The sequence below is a fragment of the Salvelinus namaycush genome, chromosome 2 (genome assembly GCF_016432855.1).
Source record: "Salvelinus namaycush isolate Seneca chromosome 2, SaNama_1.0, whole genome shotgun sequence".
In the NCBI taxonomy this organism is placed as follows: domain Eukaryota; kingdom Metazoa; phylum Chordata; class Actinopteri; order Salmoniformes; family Salmonidae; genus Salvelinus; species Salvelinus namaycush.
In genome coordinates, this window is record NC_052308.1 from 59390049 (window position 1) to 59410623 (window position 20575).

At 41.3% G+C, this 20575-nt stretch overlaps 1 protein-coding gene across 4 annotated transcripts in view; it reads right to left on the bottom strand.

The window, feature by feature from the left end:
- LOC120065174 (serine/threonine-protein kinase MARK1-like) overlaps positions 1–20575 on the bottom strand; it is a 76901-nt gene that overhangs the window by 44991 nt on the left and 11335 nt on the right. For 3 of the 4 annotated variants that reach the window (XM_039015975.1, XM_039015967.1, XM_039015958.1), the window contains exons 2-3: positions 9052–9255; positions 3772–3825 (exon numbers count right to left, since the gene is read on the bottom strand). In XM_039015975.1, coding sequence (XP_038871903.1) covers positions 3772–3825; positions 9052–9255 — 258 coding nt within the window. Of the gene's footprint in view, positions 1–3771; positions 3826–9051; positions 9256–20575 lie in introns of those variants that run through there. The other variant, XM_039015984.1, reaches the window with a different exon arrangement.

Below are 20575 nucleotides of genomic sequence, written 5' to 3' on the forward strand. Positions count from 1 at the left end.
CCTGCGATACAACTTCCGCTTTTGGACGCTAACAAGGCGACACGCCATCTTAACCCTTGACACTCGTGGGAATGGGCCTATACGGATAGGAATAAATTGAAATGTTTCTTACAGAATAAATATGAAAAGCATATGCTAACCATGGTAGCAATTGAAAGTGAACAGTTTGGGGAAATTATTAGACCAAAGTTGAGGACACAACAATTCACCTGACACAAGACAATCAAAACAATACACTTGATTTTGTGCATTTTGCCACATTTGTTGATAACGAAATCAGACAATACTCTTGATTTGATATTAAGATGAAAACCCATTGGACCTTTAATATACCACAGTATATAGATATGCAGAAATGAGTTTAAAAGCTGAAAATGCAATGGTGACTTGACCTCACAAGACCAGCTAGTTACACATAGCATATTTTTGAGGCACAAAATAGGCCCACATATTGATTTTATACAATCGTCATGCCACAGTTCTCTTCATACATTAAACGGTTATAACCCATACCCAAAACACTAAGATAATAACATGTCCCTTGGTCGTTTTCCCCAACAAAACCATTGTACATTTTAGATAAATGTATGACTTACTCGCTAAATCGGTAAATCGCTAGTTTATGAAATTACAGTTCAGCAATCCCAGAAATTCTTGGGTTTCTTTGTGTGCGTTGCTAGGAGCCCTCTGCATGTAAACCTATAATAATGGTATTGTAATGACCAACGTTTCATTCCCCAGGCAGCACCAGATGACATAGCCTGCTAAAGTTGTATCTAGGGGATTTTTGGTGTTTGGATTTCAATGTAAAAAGAGGAGACCTGGTATGCTTCTGTCTCCCGGTTCAGGGTCATATTTCCAGTGAACCGAGCACACTTCCCCCGAGACCACTGATCGAGCTCACAAACAAGCTCTGGGTTTGAAATGGAGGACTGTCAGAAGATTTTGGTTCAGGTTCATTGTTGTGTCACAGCTAAGTTACTGGAAAGAGAAATGTCTTGCAGGTGTCGCAGATGCGTTACGTTTCAAAACACAGGACAACATTTTAAAATACTTATGCTGGAAGGAATCTAGTGAGGGTGCAGTTTGACACTGTCAACCAGCCCCGCTGTAGGTAAAGGTTTCCCTTAACAACTGATCGAGGACCAGCTTACCCTCCCCCAGTCATACCTTTAACCATTAGGGGGTGAAAATGGCTAAACTGATTTTAGATCAGTGTCTAGGTGCAACTCAATCCTATTCCACCAAACCCAGATTATCTACAGCTAAACCCATCCTATCAGACCTAGACACAACAAGGTTGCTCTTAACATCACAAGGCCTAGCCATAGGCCCAACCACATCTCCGAACCAAGGGAAGCGCTGCATCAAAGGTAATAAGCATTCACTGTTCAACATATTTTAGCAAACTGGGTTTGAGATGTTGAATTTCCATTGGCAGCACGTTGGCATCAAAAGCCATGTGACATCACTATCCAATTAGAATCCTTATCATATTGTTGCTATTATGGAAGGCTTGGAGCCTAAATGGAGGAAGGTTTGCCTAATCCTGGGGGTCGTGAACTCGAACTTTTGCTAAAACCATTGATTTAAACCATTGGTTTTAAATGGCAAGCTGCCAACTTTTCTCATAGGCCAACCTGGCAAAATTAGCCACGATTCTGGGGATGGCCAGCTGAGCAGATAACTACATTTGGTAATAAAAAAAACATATCAACCTATTCTGGCACAGCCAGAAGAGGACTGGCCACCCCTCATAGCCTGGTTCCTCTCTAGGTTTCTTCCTAGGCTTTGGCCTTTCTAGGGAGTTTTTCCTAGCCACCGTGCTTCTACACCTGCATTGCTTGCTGTTTGGGGTTTTAGGCTGGGTTTCTGTACAGCACTTTGAGATATCAGCTGATGTAAGAAGGGCTATATAAATACATTTGATTTGACCTATCAGAGACCTTAAAATGGTAGAGACACTATCCAATTGCATTTGTTAAACAGGTCAACTTGGCCACTAGAGGGAGATAGTTAAACTATCCAACTAATATATGCCATTTATCAGATGCTTTTATCCAAAGCGACTAACAGTCATGCATGACAACTGCTTGGTTTTTGTTTGTTACCAATGCTCTTGGTAAGTGGAGTGTGCTAATACAGTGTACAAAACATTAGGAACACCTTCCTAATATTGAGTTGCACCCCCTTTTCCTTCAAAACAGCCTCAATTCGTCAGGGCATGGACTCTACAAGGTGTCAAAAGCGTTCCACAGGGATGCTGGCCCATGTTGACTCCAATGCTTCCCACAGTTGTGCCAAGTTGGCTGGATGTCTTTTGGGTGGTGAACCATTCTTGATACACACGGGAAACTGTTGAGTGAAAAACCCAGAAGCGTTGCAGATCTTGACACACTCAAACCGGTAATTCCTCCGCGTGAAATGGTTGGATGGAAACGTGGTTACTGGCACACATACACTATCCATGTCTCAAGGCTTAAAATTCCTTCTTTAACCAAGCTTCTCCCCTTCATCTACACTGAATGAAGTGGATTTAACATGTGACAGCAATAAGGGATCATAGCTTTCACCTGGTCCGTGTCATGGAAAGCAGGTGTTCCTAATGTTTTGCACACTTTTTGAATGATGCTTCCTTGACCAGGCTACTGTACTGATGTTACACAAAATTCAAAAGGCAGTAAGGCACACTTCCGCATATATACGAAATATTGTGCTTTCACAAGATTGTTCTTATTTCTTTTTTCAAGAGGATTATACATTTATATTCGTATCTACATCCTTCATAAAAAGATTGAAGATGTTGGAGATCTTGTCAACGGTTGTATTTTCTCCTGACCATTATGACTATTTGGTGGCATAGTCCACTAAGACAGTTGGCTCAAAGTTCAATGGCTGAGAGTTCAAATCACTTTACGGAGCAAGTGTTTTTTTATTTATTTAAGGAATTACCACTCCACTGCTGGTCCTCAAGTCAAATATGTGTATAAGTGATGAAGGAGATAATTATAACAATGCATATAAAATGATGTAGGCCTACATGTAGGTATACACATCCATGCAATATGATTATTAGGTCCTAGCAATGTGTTTGTGAACAAGGCTGAAAATTCCTTATGGAATTCATTCCAAATCTTAATTTTGCATGGTGATGACAGATTCTTTTTTCTCTCAACACAATACCTCAATGAATGTTATTCTACATTTCAAAAGAAAAATTATCACCCCATGGGGGGATCCAAAATTACAGCGTAAATGGAACTAGGCACCATTCACTGAGTTAATTGTCAAGACACATATTTGCACGTGACGTAGTTCATTTGATTATCAGAACGTGCAGTGGATTTCTGGTGAGGATGCTTTAGTGGAAAAGTGTTGGGATCAGGTCCAGCTACGTCGCCAATTTTAATTGGCTGATAAGGACTTAGTTACCGGATATAATTTTCTGCTCAGCTAGTCGGCCCCAGCACCGTGGCTAATTTTGCCAGGTTGGCCTATGAAAAAAGCTAGCAGCTAGCCATTTAAGACCAATGGTTTAAACCAATGGTCTCAGCAAAAGTTCACGAACATGGCCCCTGTGTGGCTCTGGTCTCTCATACACAATGTCATCCAGTGTCTGACGCAAAACACAAAAGGGAGGTTGTATTGATATCATCATCTGATCTCTGTGCTCACCCATCATAGACTGTGTTTAACAGAGAGAGCAAGAGAGGGGAGGAAGAGAAGAGAAAAGGGAGAGAGAGAAAGAGTTGTTTGAATGTGAGGCCTTACCTTCTGTAGACTAGTGGGGTTCAACTGCGTTTTGTCTATTATCTTCACGGCAACCTACGGGAGCGGAGACAAACAAGAAATAGACTTTACACACCAATCACATCAGGCCAAAGCCCTGTGACATCACCCATTTTGTGTTGACAATGGAAGGTTTTGATCCTCTATCCTAACCCAGGTTTAACGAAGTTTGAGGAGCTTCTGAGAGAGAGGTGTGTCACAAATGGCACCCTTTTCCATGTGTAGTGCGCTACTTTTGACCAGCGCCTTATGGGCCCTGGTCAAAAGTAGCACACTATATAGGGAATATGGTGCCATTTAGGACACAAACAGAAAGTTATGATTAAATGGTCAATTTAGCATCATGGTTAGCACCACACGAGGTGTGCTTTCCTCAGAACAGAAGGATCAAGTCACCAGAGTGCAGATTCGACAGCCTTGGGTTGGTAACTCAAGCTCAAAATTGAAAATCTATTCAGGCCCAATTCTTGCTGTCTGCTGGCGAAACAAAATAGAAAAAAAACTCTGTCCCTGTTATGGAGGCTGCAAATGCACAAACTGATTTATGTTTTGAAAGGAGGACAGTTTGAGGATGTAATTTGGACGCACACACACCAACACATAATGACACCTCCTAGCCCCCCCCCCCCCCCCCCCCCCCACACACACACACACACACACACACACAGAGAGAGGTCGTGGTTGTAATGACATTCCTCAACCACAATTTCAGGAGAGACTGCTCTTAGAAATGTCTAGAGATGACTGCTGAGGTCGATACAGGCTCTGCTGGTTCCGTTCATATTGTTAAATAAAAATGTATCCTGGCCACTGAGTGAGGGATCTTAAAGGAAGCCTCGGACGTGATGCCGATCTGCCTACACTCTCATAGTGAAAGGCAGTAGGCGGCCATTTCATCTATCAAGGTCTAGGCCAGAGACTCTCGTGTCGATCCGTAATTTCTAAGATTAACCATTCAAAGAGACAAGTTATGGTCCAACAGTTAAAGCGACACTCCTTAATTTGACTGTGGCTGCTTTTAGGTGCAGTGCTGCTGTTTTGTCCTCCTGGTACAAAAAATTATCTGCTTCAAAGTGGAATTTAGAGGAGGAATACGTAGATTTATTTGGGCCTGTGTTGGTGTACAAACTCATCAGCAAGAGCGTAATTTAAAAGACATACAATAACTCACCGGCAGTTCCATTTGTCCAGATCCACCCCCACAGATTATAAACTGGTCAAAAGGGCTGCCGCTGCACTTGAGGTGAAAGTTACAGATTGTGCCTTTAAAAGACGCATATGGAATTCTTATCTTACAACCCAGTGCCATAGATCATTTTAAAGCGTCACTGAGAAAGGTTGCATCAGTCCCCAAGACTACAATTAACCATAATCACTATAATCAACACACAATCATTTTTGGGATAGGAGATGACACTCGCACAATGCGAATCAAAGGCATCGTAGAATATGCCTCCCTTGCAAAAAACAGCCTCTCCTCTTCTGAAATATGGATATGTAATTGGTCACCATTACTGGGTAGAAACAGCAGGCTCCCGAGACCATAAGCATTCGCATCCTATCAGCTAATCTTGGAGTAGGCATACCGGAATGTTTGATTTCACACGTAACAACCTCTCTCACTCAACACTCTGGTGCGAGTACTGACGTACATTGCATCAATAATTTAACCTATACTGTGGCTCATGCTGGGTCAGAGTACCCAGCCAAAGTTATTTCCATTTCAAAAGTAGACTTTTTAAACTGCGCTGAGGTCTTGGCCAACACTGAAAGAGAATTGTTGAGTGGTTGAGGTCAATGGGTGGTGAGGGCAACCAGTGCAGCCATATCTTGTTAACTCTTGATTTGTCTTAAAGTGGCTGACAGCATTTTAGCAACATCAAATCATATTCAAATCTGTTCATATACACCCCCAAGAAGACACCTTTTATTTGTTTTATGTTCTGACAAGCGACCACTTAGATATGGGAATTTTCACGTTTTCATACATTCTTAGAATGTTTGGGAATTACATATACACTAAGGCATAAAAAAAAAAAAAAATCTATAGCAATATAGAGTGAGAAAGCGGCTGTGCGTTTGGACAATAAATAAACATCTGTCTCGTCCAGGACTGGAGTCTATGCAGAACAGTGCACCATAGCCAGTTGGCTAAGTTGGTAGAGCATAGCGCTTGCAACGACAGGGCTGTGGGTTTTATTCCCATCGGGGACCAGTACAATAACAAAAAAATATGAAAATGTATGCACTCACTACTAGGGCTGTGGCGGTCATGACATTTTGTGAGCTGGTGATTGTCAAGCAAATATGTCAAGCAAATAACTGCCGGTCTCACGTTAATTGACCGTTAATTAACAAACACATTTAGCATAGCCACTGATGCAGACTTTTGGAACACCTACATTTTAAAAAGTCTAATAAATCCATTTAATATAACCTACACCATCACAATAAATCCCTTATTTAACACAGGTCTAAAGAAACACGCTATGAAGAGCAAGAACAGAATACTCTGAGTTGTCCTTATGCCCTGATCTTGCTATGCCATATGGCTGTGGGCTACACTAGCTCATTTAGCAGACAAGATTTGCTTAGAATACTGTGGCATTATTTTATAGTATGAAGAATACGATTGAACATAGCTGAATAAAATAGAAAGGATATTTTCTCCAAATGACTTGAGTGCTCACGTGTCTATTCTGTGTTGAGCGGTTAACAAAGAAACAGGTACTCCTATATGCTTAATTCAGAGATGCAAATGTAGTTGTGATACAAATGTATGGCTGTGTGTTGATTTTTCTAAGATTCTAATGCTGCATGATGCAACTGATGATGATTTGAAAAAAGTCGCATGAAAGGCATGAGCTCTGCATTGTTGTTTTGCGCAGGCTGTACACACTTCATCAGTCTCTCTTTCACAATTTGACAAGCACTTGATAATGCCTCAAATTTCCCGGCCACATCCCTTTTCTGTGACCTTAATGCCCCCCCAAAAAATCCAGGCCTTTTGTGGCCAGTGGCTGTTGTGCTCTTGGGCTGAATATAATTATAATTGCCTTCTCCTGGCTGCGTACCGAAGCAGTCCTATTGATCAAACAACCATGAAAAAAGGTGGGCTCGCTCTCCCCCAGTTACGCACATCAACAACTAATGCTAGCCAGAGCAAGATGAGCTAAAATCTAACAAAGGAACATTTGATAAACACTCAAACTTTTTCAGCTAGTTGGCCTTCAAAATTGCACCGATAAACTATGCGAATTGTAGCCTACTCGTCCTTGTGTAGCTTGCCTGCAACCAATCACCCAAGCTAACTGGCTAAAGTTGGCTAGCTTGCGACTTACAGACAAATGAGAGAACACCTCACTCTGACCATGATTAACTAGGCTCTTTACATGTTGTTATCTAGAGCGTTCGTGACTATAACTTTTTTGGCCTGTTTACTGACACCGGCTATATTGAGCCGGTGTTGCGCGTTCGTAAATTCATCAGTTATTGGTCTTACTCAGACGAGAGGGCTCTGAAATCAGAGTAGATAGCCAGAGTGAATTTGCGAACGCAAGAGACATGCTACCTGGATAAAAGTAATTGAAGTTCTTGCTAGCTAACGTTACTGTAACCAAATGACACCTGCATGTCTAGCTGTGTATAGCCACCGAAAAACAATGAGTGGAAACAGTCAGTCACTCACTCCAAAGACATGACATCCTCCTAGCAGCTAGCTTGCTAACGTTAGGCTCTGTGTTTTTAGCTTGCTACATAAATAGATACTCTCTAGCCTTTTATCCACATTATGACTGACTTGTGATCATTGCCCTTGCAAGATTGTGTTGTCATTCCCAGACTTCGTTAAATTTGTAAATTTTTGTCCAAAATATTGAGTAATGGAATCTGAAAAAGTGCATCCCGAATGGAGGCAGCAAACAATGTACTTGCAGCAAACAATGTACCAGGCCAGCTGTGATTTACAACCTGATAGTAATATTTTTTGGACTACCAAGAAATGTATTGGTGAGTTATATTAATCATGCATTAAACTGCATCCATCTTTTCTGCCAACAATACCTTAGTGTACGTCATGGAATGTAGAGTCAAATATAACCTACTTTTAAAACTTATTATAAAGTAGGTTTTGTAGCATAAACTGGGAATTCGATATTTTTGACTGATATGATTGTTTCATATCTGAAACATAGTTCAAACGCTGTCAGTTCCACTTTAAAGGGACATTTCACTTACTTGTTTTAATAAAGGGACAGTTCACTCCAAAACCAAAGTGTCAGATGTTTTCAGACTAAAAGTGGTCCGATGTTGATACATCCACATCCCACCTGTTGTGGCAATCCAAAATGAAAAGATAAGCACCATATAATATCTGATCTTATTTGGTGCTCATCTTTTTAAATTCCTTTGGGTTAGAGGGCATAGACCGGATCTACAATACCAAAGGCATGGGACATTAAAAACTACCTTTAAGGTCAGGAAAAAAACATGCATTTTCCTTTAACATCTGCTTTCATAGAGATATGGGACAGGACGTTGGTACTGTAGTTCACAAGATTCCCTCTTGACTCAGTCTTGTTGAGCCCAGAAACCAAAAATCCAGAAAAATTTGGACATGCAAACAATGTAAACTTTAGGAACTCCACACCTCTTGAGTCCTTACATGTAAATCGCCAAGCTATTGGCATGAATCCAATGTCTAAATATTTCTGTGTGTGTACCAAACAAGACACATGCAATTTTCAACAAAGTCAAACTTAACATAACACGCGCGTGAGACCAATTCGAAAGAAGGAAAACTGGGTTATTTCCTGTTTAGGCATTTAAAATACAGAAACAGACTCAACATGACCTCTTAGAACAGGGATCATCAATTAGATTCAGCTGAGGGCCGATTGTTTCTTAAGCGGATGGTCAGGGGGCCGGAACATAATTACAAATAGTTATAAAAACAGATCATATTTGACGAAAACATAATAATTTCAAACCTTGCTTACATTTCTATACAAATCACATACATACATTGGAGTGGGGCGGCAGGTAGCCTAGTGGTTAGAGCGTTGGACTTGTAACGGAAAGGTTGCAAGATCGAATCCCCGAGCTGAAGGTGAAAATATGTCGTTCTGTTCTAGGCCGTCATTGAAAATAAGAATTTGTTCTTAACTGACTTGCCTAGTTAAATAAAGGTAAAATAAAAATAAATTTTAAAAACACTACAGTTCAGTAAATGACAGCAACAAATTCATAATGGAGGAAACTTACCTCTCGTCCTGTCAGTATATGCCGGGCCAGCTTGACTTTGGCAAAGTTCCCCTTGCCAATGGTCTTGAGCAGCCGGTAGTTCCCGATGTGTGGCTGCTCCTCTGTCGTGGACGCCACAGAGTTCCGACATCTCGGCAGGCTGTGCCGACTCCCCGACTTAGCCGGCGGGGCCGGGGGCTCCTGGTAGCCCTCCACAGAAGTGTGCTGTAAGAATGTGACATGGGTGGAGAACAACGTGTCGGTTTAAAAAAATATTTATTTTATTGAACAGATAGAGGATCAAAGTGTGGAAGGATAGAAAGGTTGTGTCAAAGGGGAGTAGGCCAAATTTAAAAACTTATGCCAACATCAAAGATGTATGCCAGAGGCTGCGGCATTACAACTAGACCAGCTTTCCACCAGCAACATGCATGTCTCTTCTACACAGTCAGAAAGCTAAAACAGCTAGCGATACTATATCTGCCTCATAAATCAGGTTTCCATCCAGTACATGTCAGATAAAAATCATGACAGGCCTGATGTAAACAGCAAATGTTATTCTAAACTTTACAAATGGCAACAAAACAAATCAATTAGACAGGGTGGGATCTTTTCCTTCCTGTACAATTAATTACTTGAGAAACGGCAGTGCAAACGCTTTTATGTGCAAATATTGATTATTATAACCATCATATTGAAGTCACGTGATATGTTGTGTGGTCCTCCCACTACAACTCGGGAAAGCATGCAGTTTATTAGGCTACTGATGAAATAAGTTATGATATACTTCACAGGGTGGTGAAAATGCACAGTGATGAGCTTCATGCTCCTTTTCAATAAATATCAAGGGTCTTTTTCTGGTGTCAGGATGATCGATGCTTGGCTTCCGTTTGACACATACAAATAATCTTGCTCTTTTGTCAATAATAAAACCAGAGTGGTCACATTCGCTAGTGTTTATAACGCAACATTTTAATGACAAAACAGTAGAGTTGAAAATGCAATGGAAACCCATTTAACTTGTCTTTTTTATTTGGTACATGGGAATTTTACCGCAAAAGTTATTTTTATGTGAACTACATCCTTCACAGCCTTTAATACGCAACAAGTCAATTTGATGGAAACGTCTCGTGGGAAAATGCACATTGTTTTTATGCAGATTTTAAGAGTATTAGCATGAAAATCTGTCGCCAATTGGATGTATCAAATTGAAAAGTAATGTTATTTTCTACACAGATCATACACAATTATTGCGTGATGATCTTCCCTGAACTTCCCAATACCTCCGATGCATTTCAATTCACTTCAAACCATTTATTTTATAGTATTTCAGACTGAATTTTAAGACTGTCACTGGCTGTTGATTCCAACACATTTTTCACAGGATGAGGTCGCAATAATTGTCTGATATCAATATTGCGTTGTGGGCCAAAATAAAATGTAGTTACTGGATCTCAACTTGTTGACGTTGGACTTCTAACCTGGATATATGATCTGACTGTTTACTTTGAGACCCTGGCAGCTGTACCCACGGCACACGTGGAATTAGTGACCCATGTGTTCGTTAGTGACACATTGATAGTAGTTCATATATATACACACCGTAGTAGTTAGGCCAAAACACAGTACTATCCAGTGTGTATACTAAACATTAATTTGTTTCCAAAAGTCAGAATTTCTTCCCACTGCCATCTTCCCAATAACAAACACATGGAGTTTCTAGATTTTTTCCTCATAAAGACATGGCTACTGGACACAAATCTCAACACACAGCTCCTGTTACAGATGAATTCAGATTATGTGCCTCTGGTCTTGACATTATGATGGACTGATGCCACTGTAATGGGAAGCCTTTTTCAGCTTGATTGAATGTCACTGTACTGTACACATAAGCAGTGGGATCGTAGTATACTGATACACTGATACACTGCCATTCATTTTCCTAGTGAATACTTCCCAGGTCTCAATCACTCGAGTAATCCTTGCCGAAAGAAAACCTTGCCGAAAATATAGGCCAGCACTGTCGTACTTGGGGACACAAGGAGGTCCATTATGGTAATGATAGTGTTTACAATGGCGGGTCGTCTTGTTTATTCTAACTAAATGTAATACATCTGGAGAGGAGAAAAAGGGCTGTGACCTTGGGACAAACGCAGACGTCGTCGTTAGCCTCGACGCAGTTCGTTACGGCAGAAGGGAAAAGGATGGTGGTGGGCAGAGCTCACAGATCATTTAGCGACTGCTGACTGGAGGGTCGTAAAATCAGATTTGTGGAGTGTTGTAAAGGAGTGTCTCCTTCAGAAGGGGAGTGATGAATTGCATATTATAGGTCATTCCTTGAAAACGTAAAAACAGGCGGGGCTGCACAACTAACACAAGTGACAGCAGCATATAGAGATGGAGCGCTGTCATTATGTTTTCCATCTCCATCCTTTGGCAGGAGCCTTGTGCTGTTGTGGTCTGCTTTGTGAGCAATATCAACACGCTACTAGTCACCTTCATATATGGGCTACCATTTACAATCAACCGAGACAAAAATATGAGAAACAGAGGGATAGATGAGGGACAGTGGTATCTCCCTCCAATAAAAATGGAAAGCATATCATTATACAAAACAGACTGATATGGTCAACAAAATAGGTGAAGTTGGGAAATGCTTAACACTATGGCAAAGTATTATAATCAACAATATTATCATAATGATAGCATTATACCGTATGGTGCTATTATAATATAATAACCAACCAGAAAGTTGAGGTTTCACAGACCACACTTCCTCATTTCATTACAATATTATTATAACACCTTTACTTAGTCTAATTAAATCACAGATGTTTGATGGATGGTTTTTCAAATCAGCCCATTACACAGCACCAGTGCCCACTGTTGTTTTAACCTATTTTTTCCATCCAGATAGTTCATGTTGCCTACCTTCTGAATGGGGGTTAGGGGCATTTTTGGTGTTTACCCTTGCTTTTAGCCGTTCGCCACTTATTTCTGCTCAACTTGCTCGCTCGTTCACGCTCGCATGGCTCGCTAAGCCCTAGCAACGGACCATCGTGTTTTGTAACACACGTTTTCTGAATTCTCCTTCCTCGTCTGCCACTCTACGATCTGGTTTGAACACTAAAGGCAAAATGAAGCGCTCAGGTCCTACTACCTTCGTTCCTGAGCCTGTATTCATAAGGCATCTAAGAGTAGGAATGGACAAAAAAAAAAAAGAGGGCCGAACAGGCCTCCAATAACATCGACAGGGGTTGTAGAGGAACCGGTCGACAGTTAAGTTCCTTGGTGTCCACATCACCAACAAACTAACATGGTCCAAGCACACCAAGAGTCGTGACGAGGGCACGACAAAACCTATTACCCCCTCATGAGACTGAAAAGATTTGGCATGGGTACCCAAATCCTCAAAAAGTTCTACAGCTGCACCATCGAGAGCATCCTGACTGGTTGCATCACCGCCTGGTATGGCAACTGTTCGGCATCCGACCGTAAGGCACTACAGAGGGTAGTGCGTATGGCCCAGTACATCACTGGGGCAAAGCTTCCTGCCATCCAGTTAAATTCCAGCCTAGTTAAATAAAGGTTATATCCAGGACCTATATACGAGGCGGTCTCAGAGCAAGGCCCCAAAACATTGACCCACACTCCAGTCACCCAAGTCATAGACTGTTCCCTCTGCTACCGCACGGCAAGCGGTACCAGAGCACCAAGTATAGGTCCAAAAGGCTCATTAACCGCTTCTACCCCCAAGCCATAAGACTGCTGAACAATTAATCAAAATGGCCACCCGGACAATTTATATTGACTGACCCCCCCCCGTTTATTATCTATGCATAGTCACTTTACCCCTACCTAAATGTACAAATTACCCCGACTAACCTGTGCCCCTGCACATTGACTCAGTACCAGTACCCCCTGTATATAGCCTCATTATTGCATTTAGTAAATATTTTCTTAACTCCATTTCTTGAACTGCATTGTTGGTTAAGGGCTTGAAAGTAAGCATTTCACAGTAAGGTCTAAACCGGTTGTATTCGCCGCATGTGACAAATAAAATTTGATCTATGATCAGGTCCCACCGATAATTTTATCCATTATGTTCTAGAAGGAAAAACTGATCCTATATCAGCACTCCTAATATGACACACTTTGTGGATATGGGCCCTGATCTAGGATCAGTTTGGTCTTTTAAATCAAAATGAATAAGGGGGGGGGCTGATGCTATATGAGAATTCATGCCATCTACTCTCATATTCAACTCCCAGCTACCTAACTACCTGTCTTTCTATTAACCTGCAGAACATTCCTGACAAGTGGCATGTTGTGTAAAGAAGCTCCCTTAAACATTGACAATTAAATGAATAAATCATTCAAAAGCCTAAAACAAGTTGGCCGAGATTAAACTTGCCTTTGATTTATCATTATATTTCCTGCACTGATAATAATCAACATAACCAAAACTTTTAATAGCGGACGCAAAAAAATTTTTTTTTGCTCTAGCATTGATGCAGGTCAACACTTGGGTAATCTCAGTCAACAAAATGGCTTTGAAAAGACAAAGCAAAGACTGCAAGTGAAATATGAAAAGATATCTACCTCCAGCACACTATCAGATGGGAGAGTATATCCAAGCACTGGCATCAGCAGTAATATTGTCAATCAACTGCTCAGTCATTGGAAGCTATCGGGGCATATGTCCCCACTTGTAAAAAAAGAAAGATGTACCAGTCAAAAGTTGGGACACACCTACCTCATTCATGGGTTTTTCTATATATATATATATTTTTTTTTAAATTACATTTTAGAATATTAGTGAAGACAATAAAGCTATTAAAATAACACATATGGAATCATGTAGTAAGCAAAAAAAGTTTTCAAATCAAAATATAATTTTATATTCTTCAAAGTTGCCACCCTTTGCTTTGATGACAGCTTTGCACACTCTTGGCAGCTTCACCTGGAATTATTTTCCAACAGTCTTGAAGGAGTTCCCACATATGCTGAGCACTTGTTGGCTGCTTTTCCTTCACTCTGCTGTGCAACTCATTCCAAACCATCTCAATTGGGTTGACGTCGGGTGAAGGTCAGGTCATCTGATGCAGCACTCCATCACTCTCCTTCTTGGTAAAATAGCCCTTACACAGCCTGGAAGTGTGTTGGGTCATTGCCCTGTTGAAAAACAAATGATTGTCCCACTAAGCGCAAAACAGATGGGATGGCGTATCACTGCAGAATGCTGTGGTAGCCACGCCGTGTCTTTGTGAGACGCAGAGGATCTCCGCATTTGTGTGGTTCTCACCGTGAAGCATGGAGGTGGTGGTGTGATGGTGCTTTGATGGTGACACTGATTTATTTAGAATTCAAGGCCCACTTAACCAGCATGGCTACCACAGCATTGTGAAGAGATACACCATCCTATCTATTTTGCACTTAGTAGGACTATCATTTATTTTTCAACAGGACAATGACCCAACAGGCTGTGTAAGGGTTATTTTACCAAAAAGGAGAGTGGCTGTGCTGCATCAGATGACCTGGCCTCCACAATCACCCGACATCAACCCAATGGAGATGGTTTGGGATGAGTTGCACCGTAAAGTGAAGGAAAAGCAGCCCAAAAGTGCTCAGCATCTGTGGAAAGTCCTTCAAGACTGTTGGAAAAACATTCCAGGTGAAGCTGGTTGAGAGAAGGCCAACAGTGTGCAAAACTGTCATCAGGGCAAAGGGTGTCTACTTTGAAGAATCTAAAATAGATTTGGATTTGTTTAACACTTTTTTGGTTACTACATGATTCCATGTGTGTTTTGTCGTATTTGATGAATGTAGAAAATAATAAATAAAAAAATAAGGAGTAGGTGTCCAAACCTTTGACTGGTACTATAGATATGTTTTGTCACATACACTGGATAGGTGCAGTGAAGTGTTGTTTTACTGGGTCAGCCATATTAGTACGGCACCATTGGAGAAAATGAGGGTTAAGTACCTTGCTCAAGGGCAGAGATTTTTTAACCGTGTCGGCTCAGGTATTTGAACCAGTAACCTTTCGTTTACTTGCCCAATGCTCTAACCACTAGGCTACCTGCCGCCCCCTTGTACTCAGTGTGACATATAGCCTACACAGTCTCACACTGTACCCATTTATTTCCTGAACTGAGGTTGACCTGAGTCTATTGTCTATTACTGCAGTAAACAGGGTGTGTGTGTGTGTGTGTGTTTGTGAGAGAAAGAGGTATTGACAGTGTCAGGTCTGAATGAATGAAACAACGGCATGGGACTCACTCCAGCTGTGGACTCACTTCCCTTTCACTGCCAGGGTTTGTTTCGCACAAAACACGACAGAGGGCTAGAGCGCTGAGGAATTACCTCATAAAATCAACATCCACCTAGTGCAGAGGCTCGACTAACGGGAACAGTCTGAAGGTCATTGTGAGGGCAAGAGAAGTTTATCTAAGCTACTGAGGAAGCTTTGTCAGGTCCATTGACTTTGGCGCTGCTTTTTATTCGTTTCCACCTCTTGGGGATTTCAGAATCAAAGTTTTGAAAATCTATTGTCCAGTGTGGAAAAGTGAGACTCAAATTCAAATAAATGTATCTGAAAAGGGACTACTTCAAGAACTCCTGTGGGAACTAATATGGTTTGACCCTCATGACGTTCAGTAAAACACTCATTTAAAACAGAATATCTATATACTGTACATCTATTGACCTCTATACTCAAGGACATTTTGAGAAGGAATATAGTCTTGGTGAACAATATCAAAACCACACAAGGGTTGCACATCTTATTACCTGTGCTCATTTTGACAGTGATGCTTCACAAAAGTTGGAAACTGTAGCCCTGCAAGGACGTGAGGGAATTAATTTACCAATTCCTCCCGAGCTTTGAAAGCAGATACCTTCCCTTACCTCATTCATGTCATCTAGAGCACAGATGTCTGTAGGGGAACATCCAATTATGTAATTTCACCAACATTCTCTTCTCCCTTGCCTTGGCCCTGAGGGAAGCGTTGATCAAATGAACCCAGTCAACTGGTCCAGCGCAAACCTCAAACGTGGTCAATTTTGGAGATCAACATGGTTGAGGACGTAATGCAGGCATGCCACAATGGCATCGGACTTCGCGGTCCCATCGATAAGCTGTCCAACCATGCAGAATGACAGAAAACTGGGACCGGTATTGGATAGCATCTGACTATAAGAGCAGCTGTTGCCACTTATATCTGGGCATTCGTTATGAACCCCTCGATTCGTTTCTCTCACAGATCACAGACATAGCTACCGACTTGTCGAGTTCGTGGGCACAGAGACTTCCCAAAAGCTAGAGTTACACTGGAGTTGCATGTGGGCTGTATCATCTGCTGCACTTTGGGTCATCTTTTTCTGGTCTTCATTTTGGCATTATCGTATCAATTAGTTTCCTCCTTTAGCTACTAGGGAGAGATGCAAAAGCAACATTGACACTGGGAGTCAGATGCAATGAGCTGTGATGCGATTAGCTTTACGACTTATGCAAATGTCCAGTCCCTAATTAACATAAGTATACCAGAACCACTGAGCATTATTACCTGCTGAAGTGGATAAACTTCACTAGATTATTTATGTTTCCATCCAAGTGAGCCGCCATTGGCTGCTAGTAAGTGTACGCAACACTTGTGTTTATGCAGCGCCAAAGATGATCTGTTTCGACCATTGCTGGTTTCTTGCGGGCACTAGCTATAAACGTTGCCATATGTGCCACAGAGAGGCAAGGTGACTCTGCTACGGATCAAATGATCAAATGTAATCTAAATGGAACAGGGCCCGGAGTGGATGTATACTGTCAATCGTAAACACATTTACAGGACACCAATGGACCGTTTGTTTTCCTGCTTCACCCTTACGAGTCAGGGCCATTGACTGATGTGTTGTTTGAGAAATGAAATGCATTAGTTACTTTTCAAGAAAAGTCTGTTTGATTCATTCCAAGGGGACTATTCTGTGTAAACTAAGCTGACAAGGGTAATTTAATATGAAAGGCACTGTAAAAAGTTAGCCATACTTTGATGTCCACTGAGAGCCATGTTCTCTTCACAAAGAGGTTATGTACATTTGGGGAATATTCAGAGGTGGAAACTTTCTGTGGGAATTAACGGAAATATGCAAATTAATATTAATACTATTTAAATGTAGATACCTTTTGCATTGGATATATTTACCATATCATATGGAGACAGAAACATAAACCTTTTACCTTGACATAATTGCAAATGATTAAATCCTTCCAAAAGAAATTTGAAAAATGTAGTTACAAATTGAACTTTAATTAAATGAGTCGACTCTTTACATGGGATGATTTCACTGAACAACAAAAAGGAATATTAAATGATCCATCGCATCTCCCAAAAACATTTTCAACATACATCTGTGAAATTATAGTCTAGAAACAAAAGCTTTGGTTGTCTCCCTGGACCTCCTCAATGTCCACCTCTTGAACATCAGACACTGAGGCATCATCTTCACGGTCACTTTCCAACCTAGTTGAGGTTGGCTCATTGTCAGGCTCAAAAAGCCTAAAATTTGCCCGGATGGCGACCAATTTTTCAACCCTTGTTGGTCAGCCTGTTGCGTGCTTTGGTGTGTGCGTTCCTAAATAAAGGACCAGTTGCGCTCTGAGGTGGATGAAGTTGGTGGGATTTGGAGGATGGAGGCAACAGGGGAAACAGCCTCAGATCCACAAAGTACCTTCCACCAGGAGGCTGATGAGATATGGTGGCACGACTGCCATATTGCATCTCCATCCCAAAGCCCTTGCTTGGAAGTGTACTTCACCAGACTGCCAAGAACCTTTCCCTCATCCAGGCCAAGGTGGTGAGACACAGTAGTGATGACACCATAGGCCTTATAGATCTCTGCACTAGACAGGATGCTCTTGCCAGAATACTTGGGGTCCAACATGTATGCTGCGGCATGTATGGGCTTTAGGCAGAAGTCTTCACGCTTTTTGATGCATTTCAGAACTGTAGTTTCCTCTGCTTAGAGCAACTGAAGTGGGCAGGGCAGTACAGATTTGTTCTCTTACATCTGCAAGCAGAGTCTGAACATCAGACAGGATGGCATTGTCTCCCTCAATCCGTGCAATGGCTACTGATACATGTTTCAGGAGTTTCAGGCTGCTTACCACTCTCTCACAAAATACATCATCCAGGAGGATCCTACTGATGGGGCTGTCCATATCAGCAGACTATGATATGGACATTTCTTGGAGAGACTCCTTCCCCTCCAGGAAGGACCCAACGGGTGTTGCTGGGCAACTACAATGTGGTGCTCTTATTCTTCTCACTTTGCTTGGTGAGGTAGATTACTGCTGTAACTTGACCCTTCACATACCTAACCATTTCCTTGGCTCTCTTGTAGAGTGTATCCATTGTTTTCAGTGCCATGATGTCCGTGAGGAGCAGATTCAAAGCATGAGCAGCACAGCCAATGGGTGTGATGTGAGGATAGGACCCCTCCACTTTAGACCAAGCAGCCTTCATGTTCGCAGCATTGTCTGTCACCAGTGCAAATACCTTCTGTGGTCCAAGGTCATTGATGACTGCCCTCAGCTCATCTGCAATGTAGAGACCGGTGTGTCTGTTGTCCATCGTGTCTGTGCTCTTGTAGAATACTGGTTGAGGGGTGGAGATGTAGTTAATTATTCCTTGTCCACGAACATTCGACCACCCATCAGAGATTATTGCAATACAGTCTTCTTTCTCTATGATTTGCTTGGCCTTCACTTGAACTCTGTTGAACTCTGCATCCAGCAAATGAGTAGATAAAGCATGTCTGGTTGGAGAAGTGTATGCTGGGCGAAGAACATTCAGAAATCTCTTCCAATACACATTGCCTGTGAGCATCACAGGTGAACCAGTTGCATACACAGCTCGAGCAAGACATTCATCAGCATTTCTGACTACGTTCCTCCAATGAGTCAAAAACAACTACTGATTCCAGGAGGACCATGAGCTGTTGCTATCGATAAGGTGTCCGATTCATCATTTTAAACTCGAATAGAAGTAGAGGAACTTTTGTCAGAGGTTGCTTGTTGTGAGCGCTGAGGGAACTTTATGCTCTTGGCCAGATGATTCTGCATCTTTGTTGCATTCTTCACATATGGCACAGCTTTTCCTTCTAGCTACAATGAAATGTCTCCACACATCAGATAGTGCCCGTGGCATTTTCCTGTAAAGATTAGAAAAAGAGTAAAAAATTTAATAAAAACACAATTCCATGTACAGATAAATAGTTAAGCACTTAGATTAAATAACTCGTTTTGTAAGATAAATGTTTTAAAATAAAACATGTATGGAAACAGGTGAATTACCTACCAACTAGCAGAAATTTTAACAAGTTAGAAATTATTTAAACACATTTTGCTGTAGGCTACTATTTACTAGTTAACAAAAAATCATGCATGTCATAAAATATATTCACCCCACCAAATATTGTATTCAAAACTTACCAGAAAGCATGTAGTCCTCTGCTCAGACAGTATAGTAGTGTGGGCTCAATAGCATCTCATTAGTATGCAAGATCTTGAGAATCAGCTGTACATGTGATGGAAGAATGCACTGTGCATGCAGAGTAGAGGTCGACTGATTAATCGGAATGGCCGATTAATTAGGGCCGATTTCAAGTTTTCATAACAATCGGAAATCGGTAATATTGGACGCCGATTTTGCCGATTTTATTATATATATTTTTTTTTTTACACCTTTATTTAACTAGGCAAGTCAGTTAAGAACACATTCTTATTTTCAATGACGGCCTAGGAACGGTGGGTTAACTGCCTTGTTCAGGGGCAGAACGATACATTTTTACCTTGTCAGCTCAGGGATTCAATCTTGCAACCTTACAGTTAACTAGTCCAACGCTCTAAACACCTGCCTCACAAGGAGCCCGTCTGTTACGCAAATGCAGTAAGATGCCAAGGTAAGTTGCTAGCTAGCATTAAACGTATCTTATAAAAAACAATCAATCAAACATAATCACTAGTTTATCTAGCGTGTCCTGCGTTGCATATAATCGATACGGTGCGCATTCGCGAAAAAGGACTGTCGTTGCTCCAACTTGTACCTAACCATAAACATCAATGCCTTTCTTAAAATCAATACACAGAAGTATATATTTTTAAACCTGCATATTTAGCTCAAAGAAATCCAGGTTAGCAGGCAATATTAACTTCTTTGATATAGGGGACAGCATTTTCACTTTTGGATGAATTGCATGCCCATAGTGAACTGCCTCATACTCTGTCCCAGATGCTAATATATGCATATTATTACTATTATTATTGGATAGAAAACACTCTGAACTTTCTAAAACTGTTTGAATGATGTCTGTGTATAACAGAACTCATATGGCAGGCAAAAACCTGAGAAAAAACCAAAACAGGAAGGGAGAATTCTGAGACTGGTCGATGTTAAAGTCATCGCCTATTCAATTCCCTGTAATATATGGATCTGTTTGCACTTCCTACGCCTTCCACTAGATGTAAACAGTCTGTAGAATGCTGAATGAA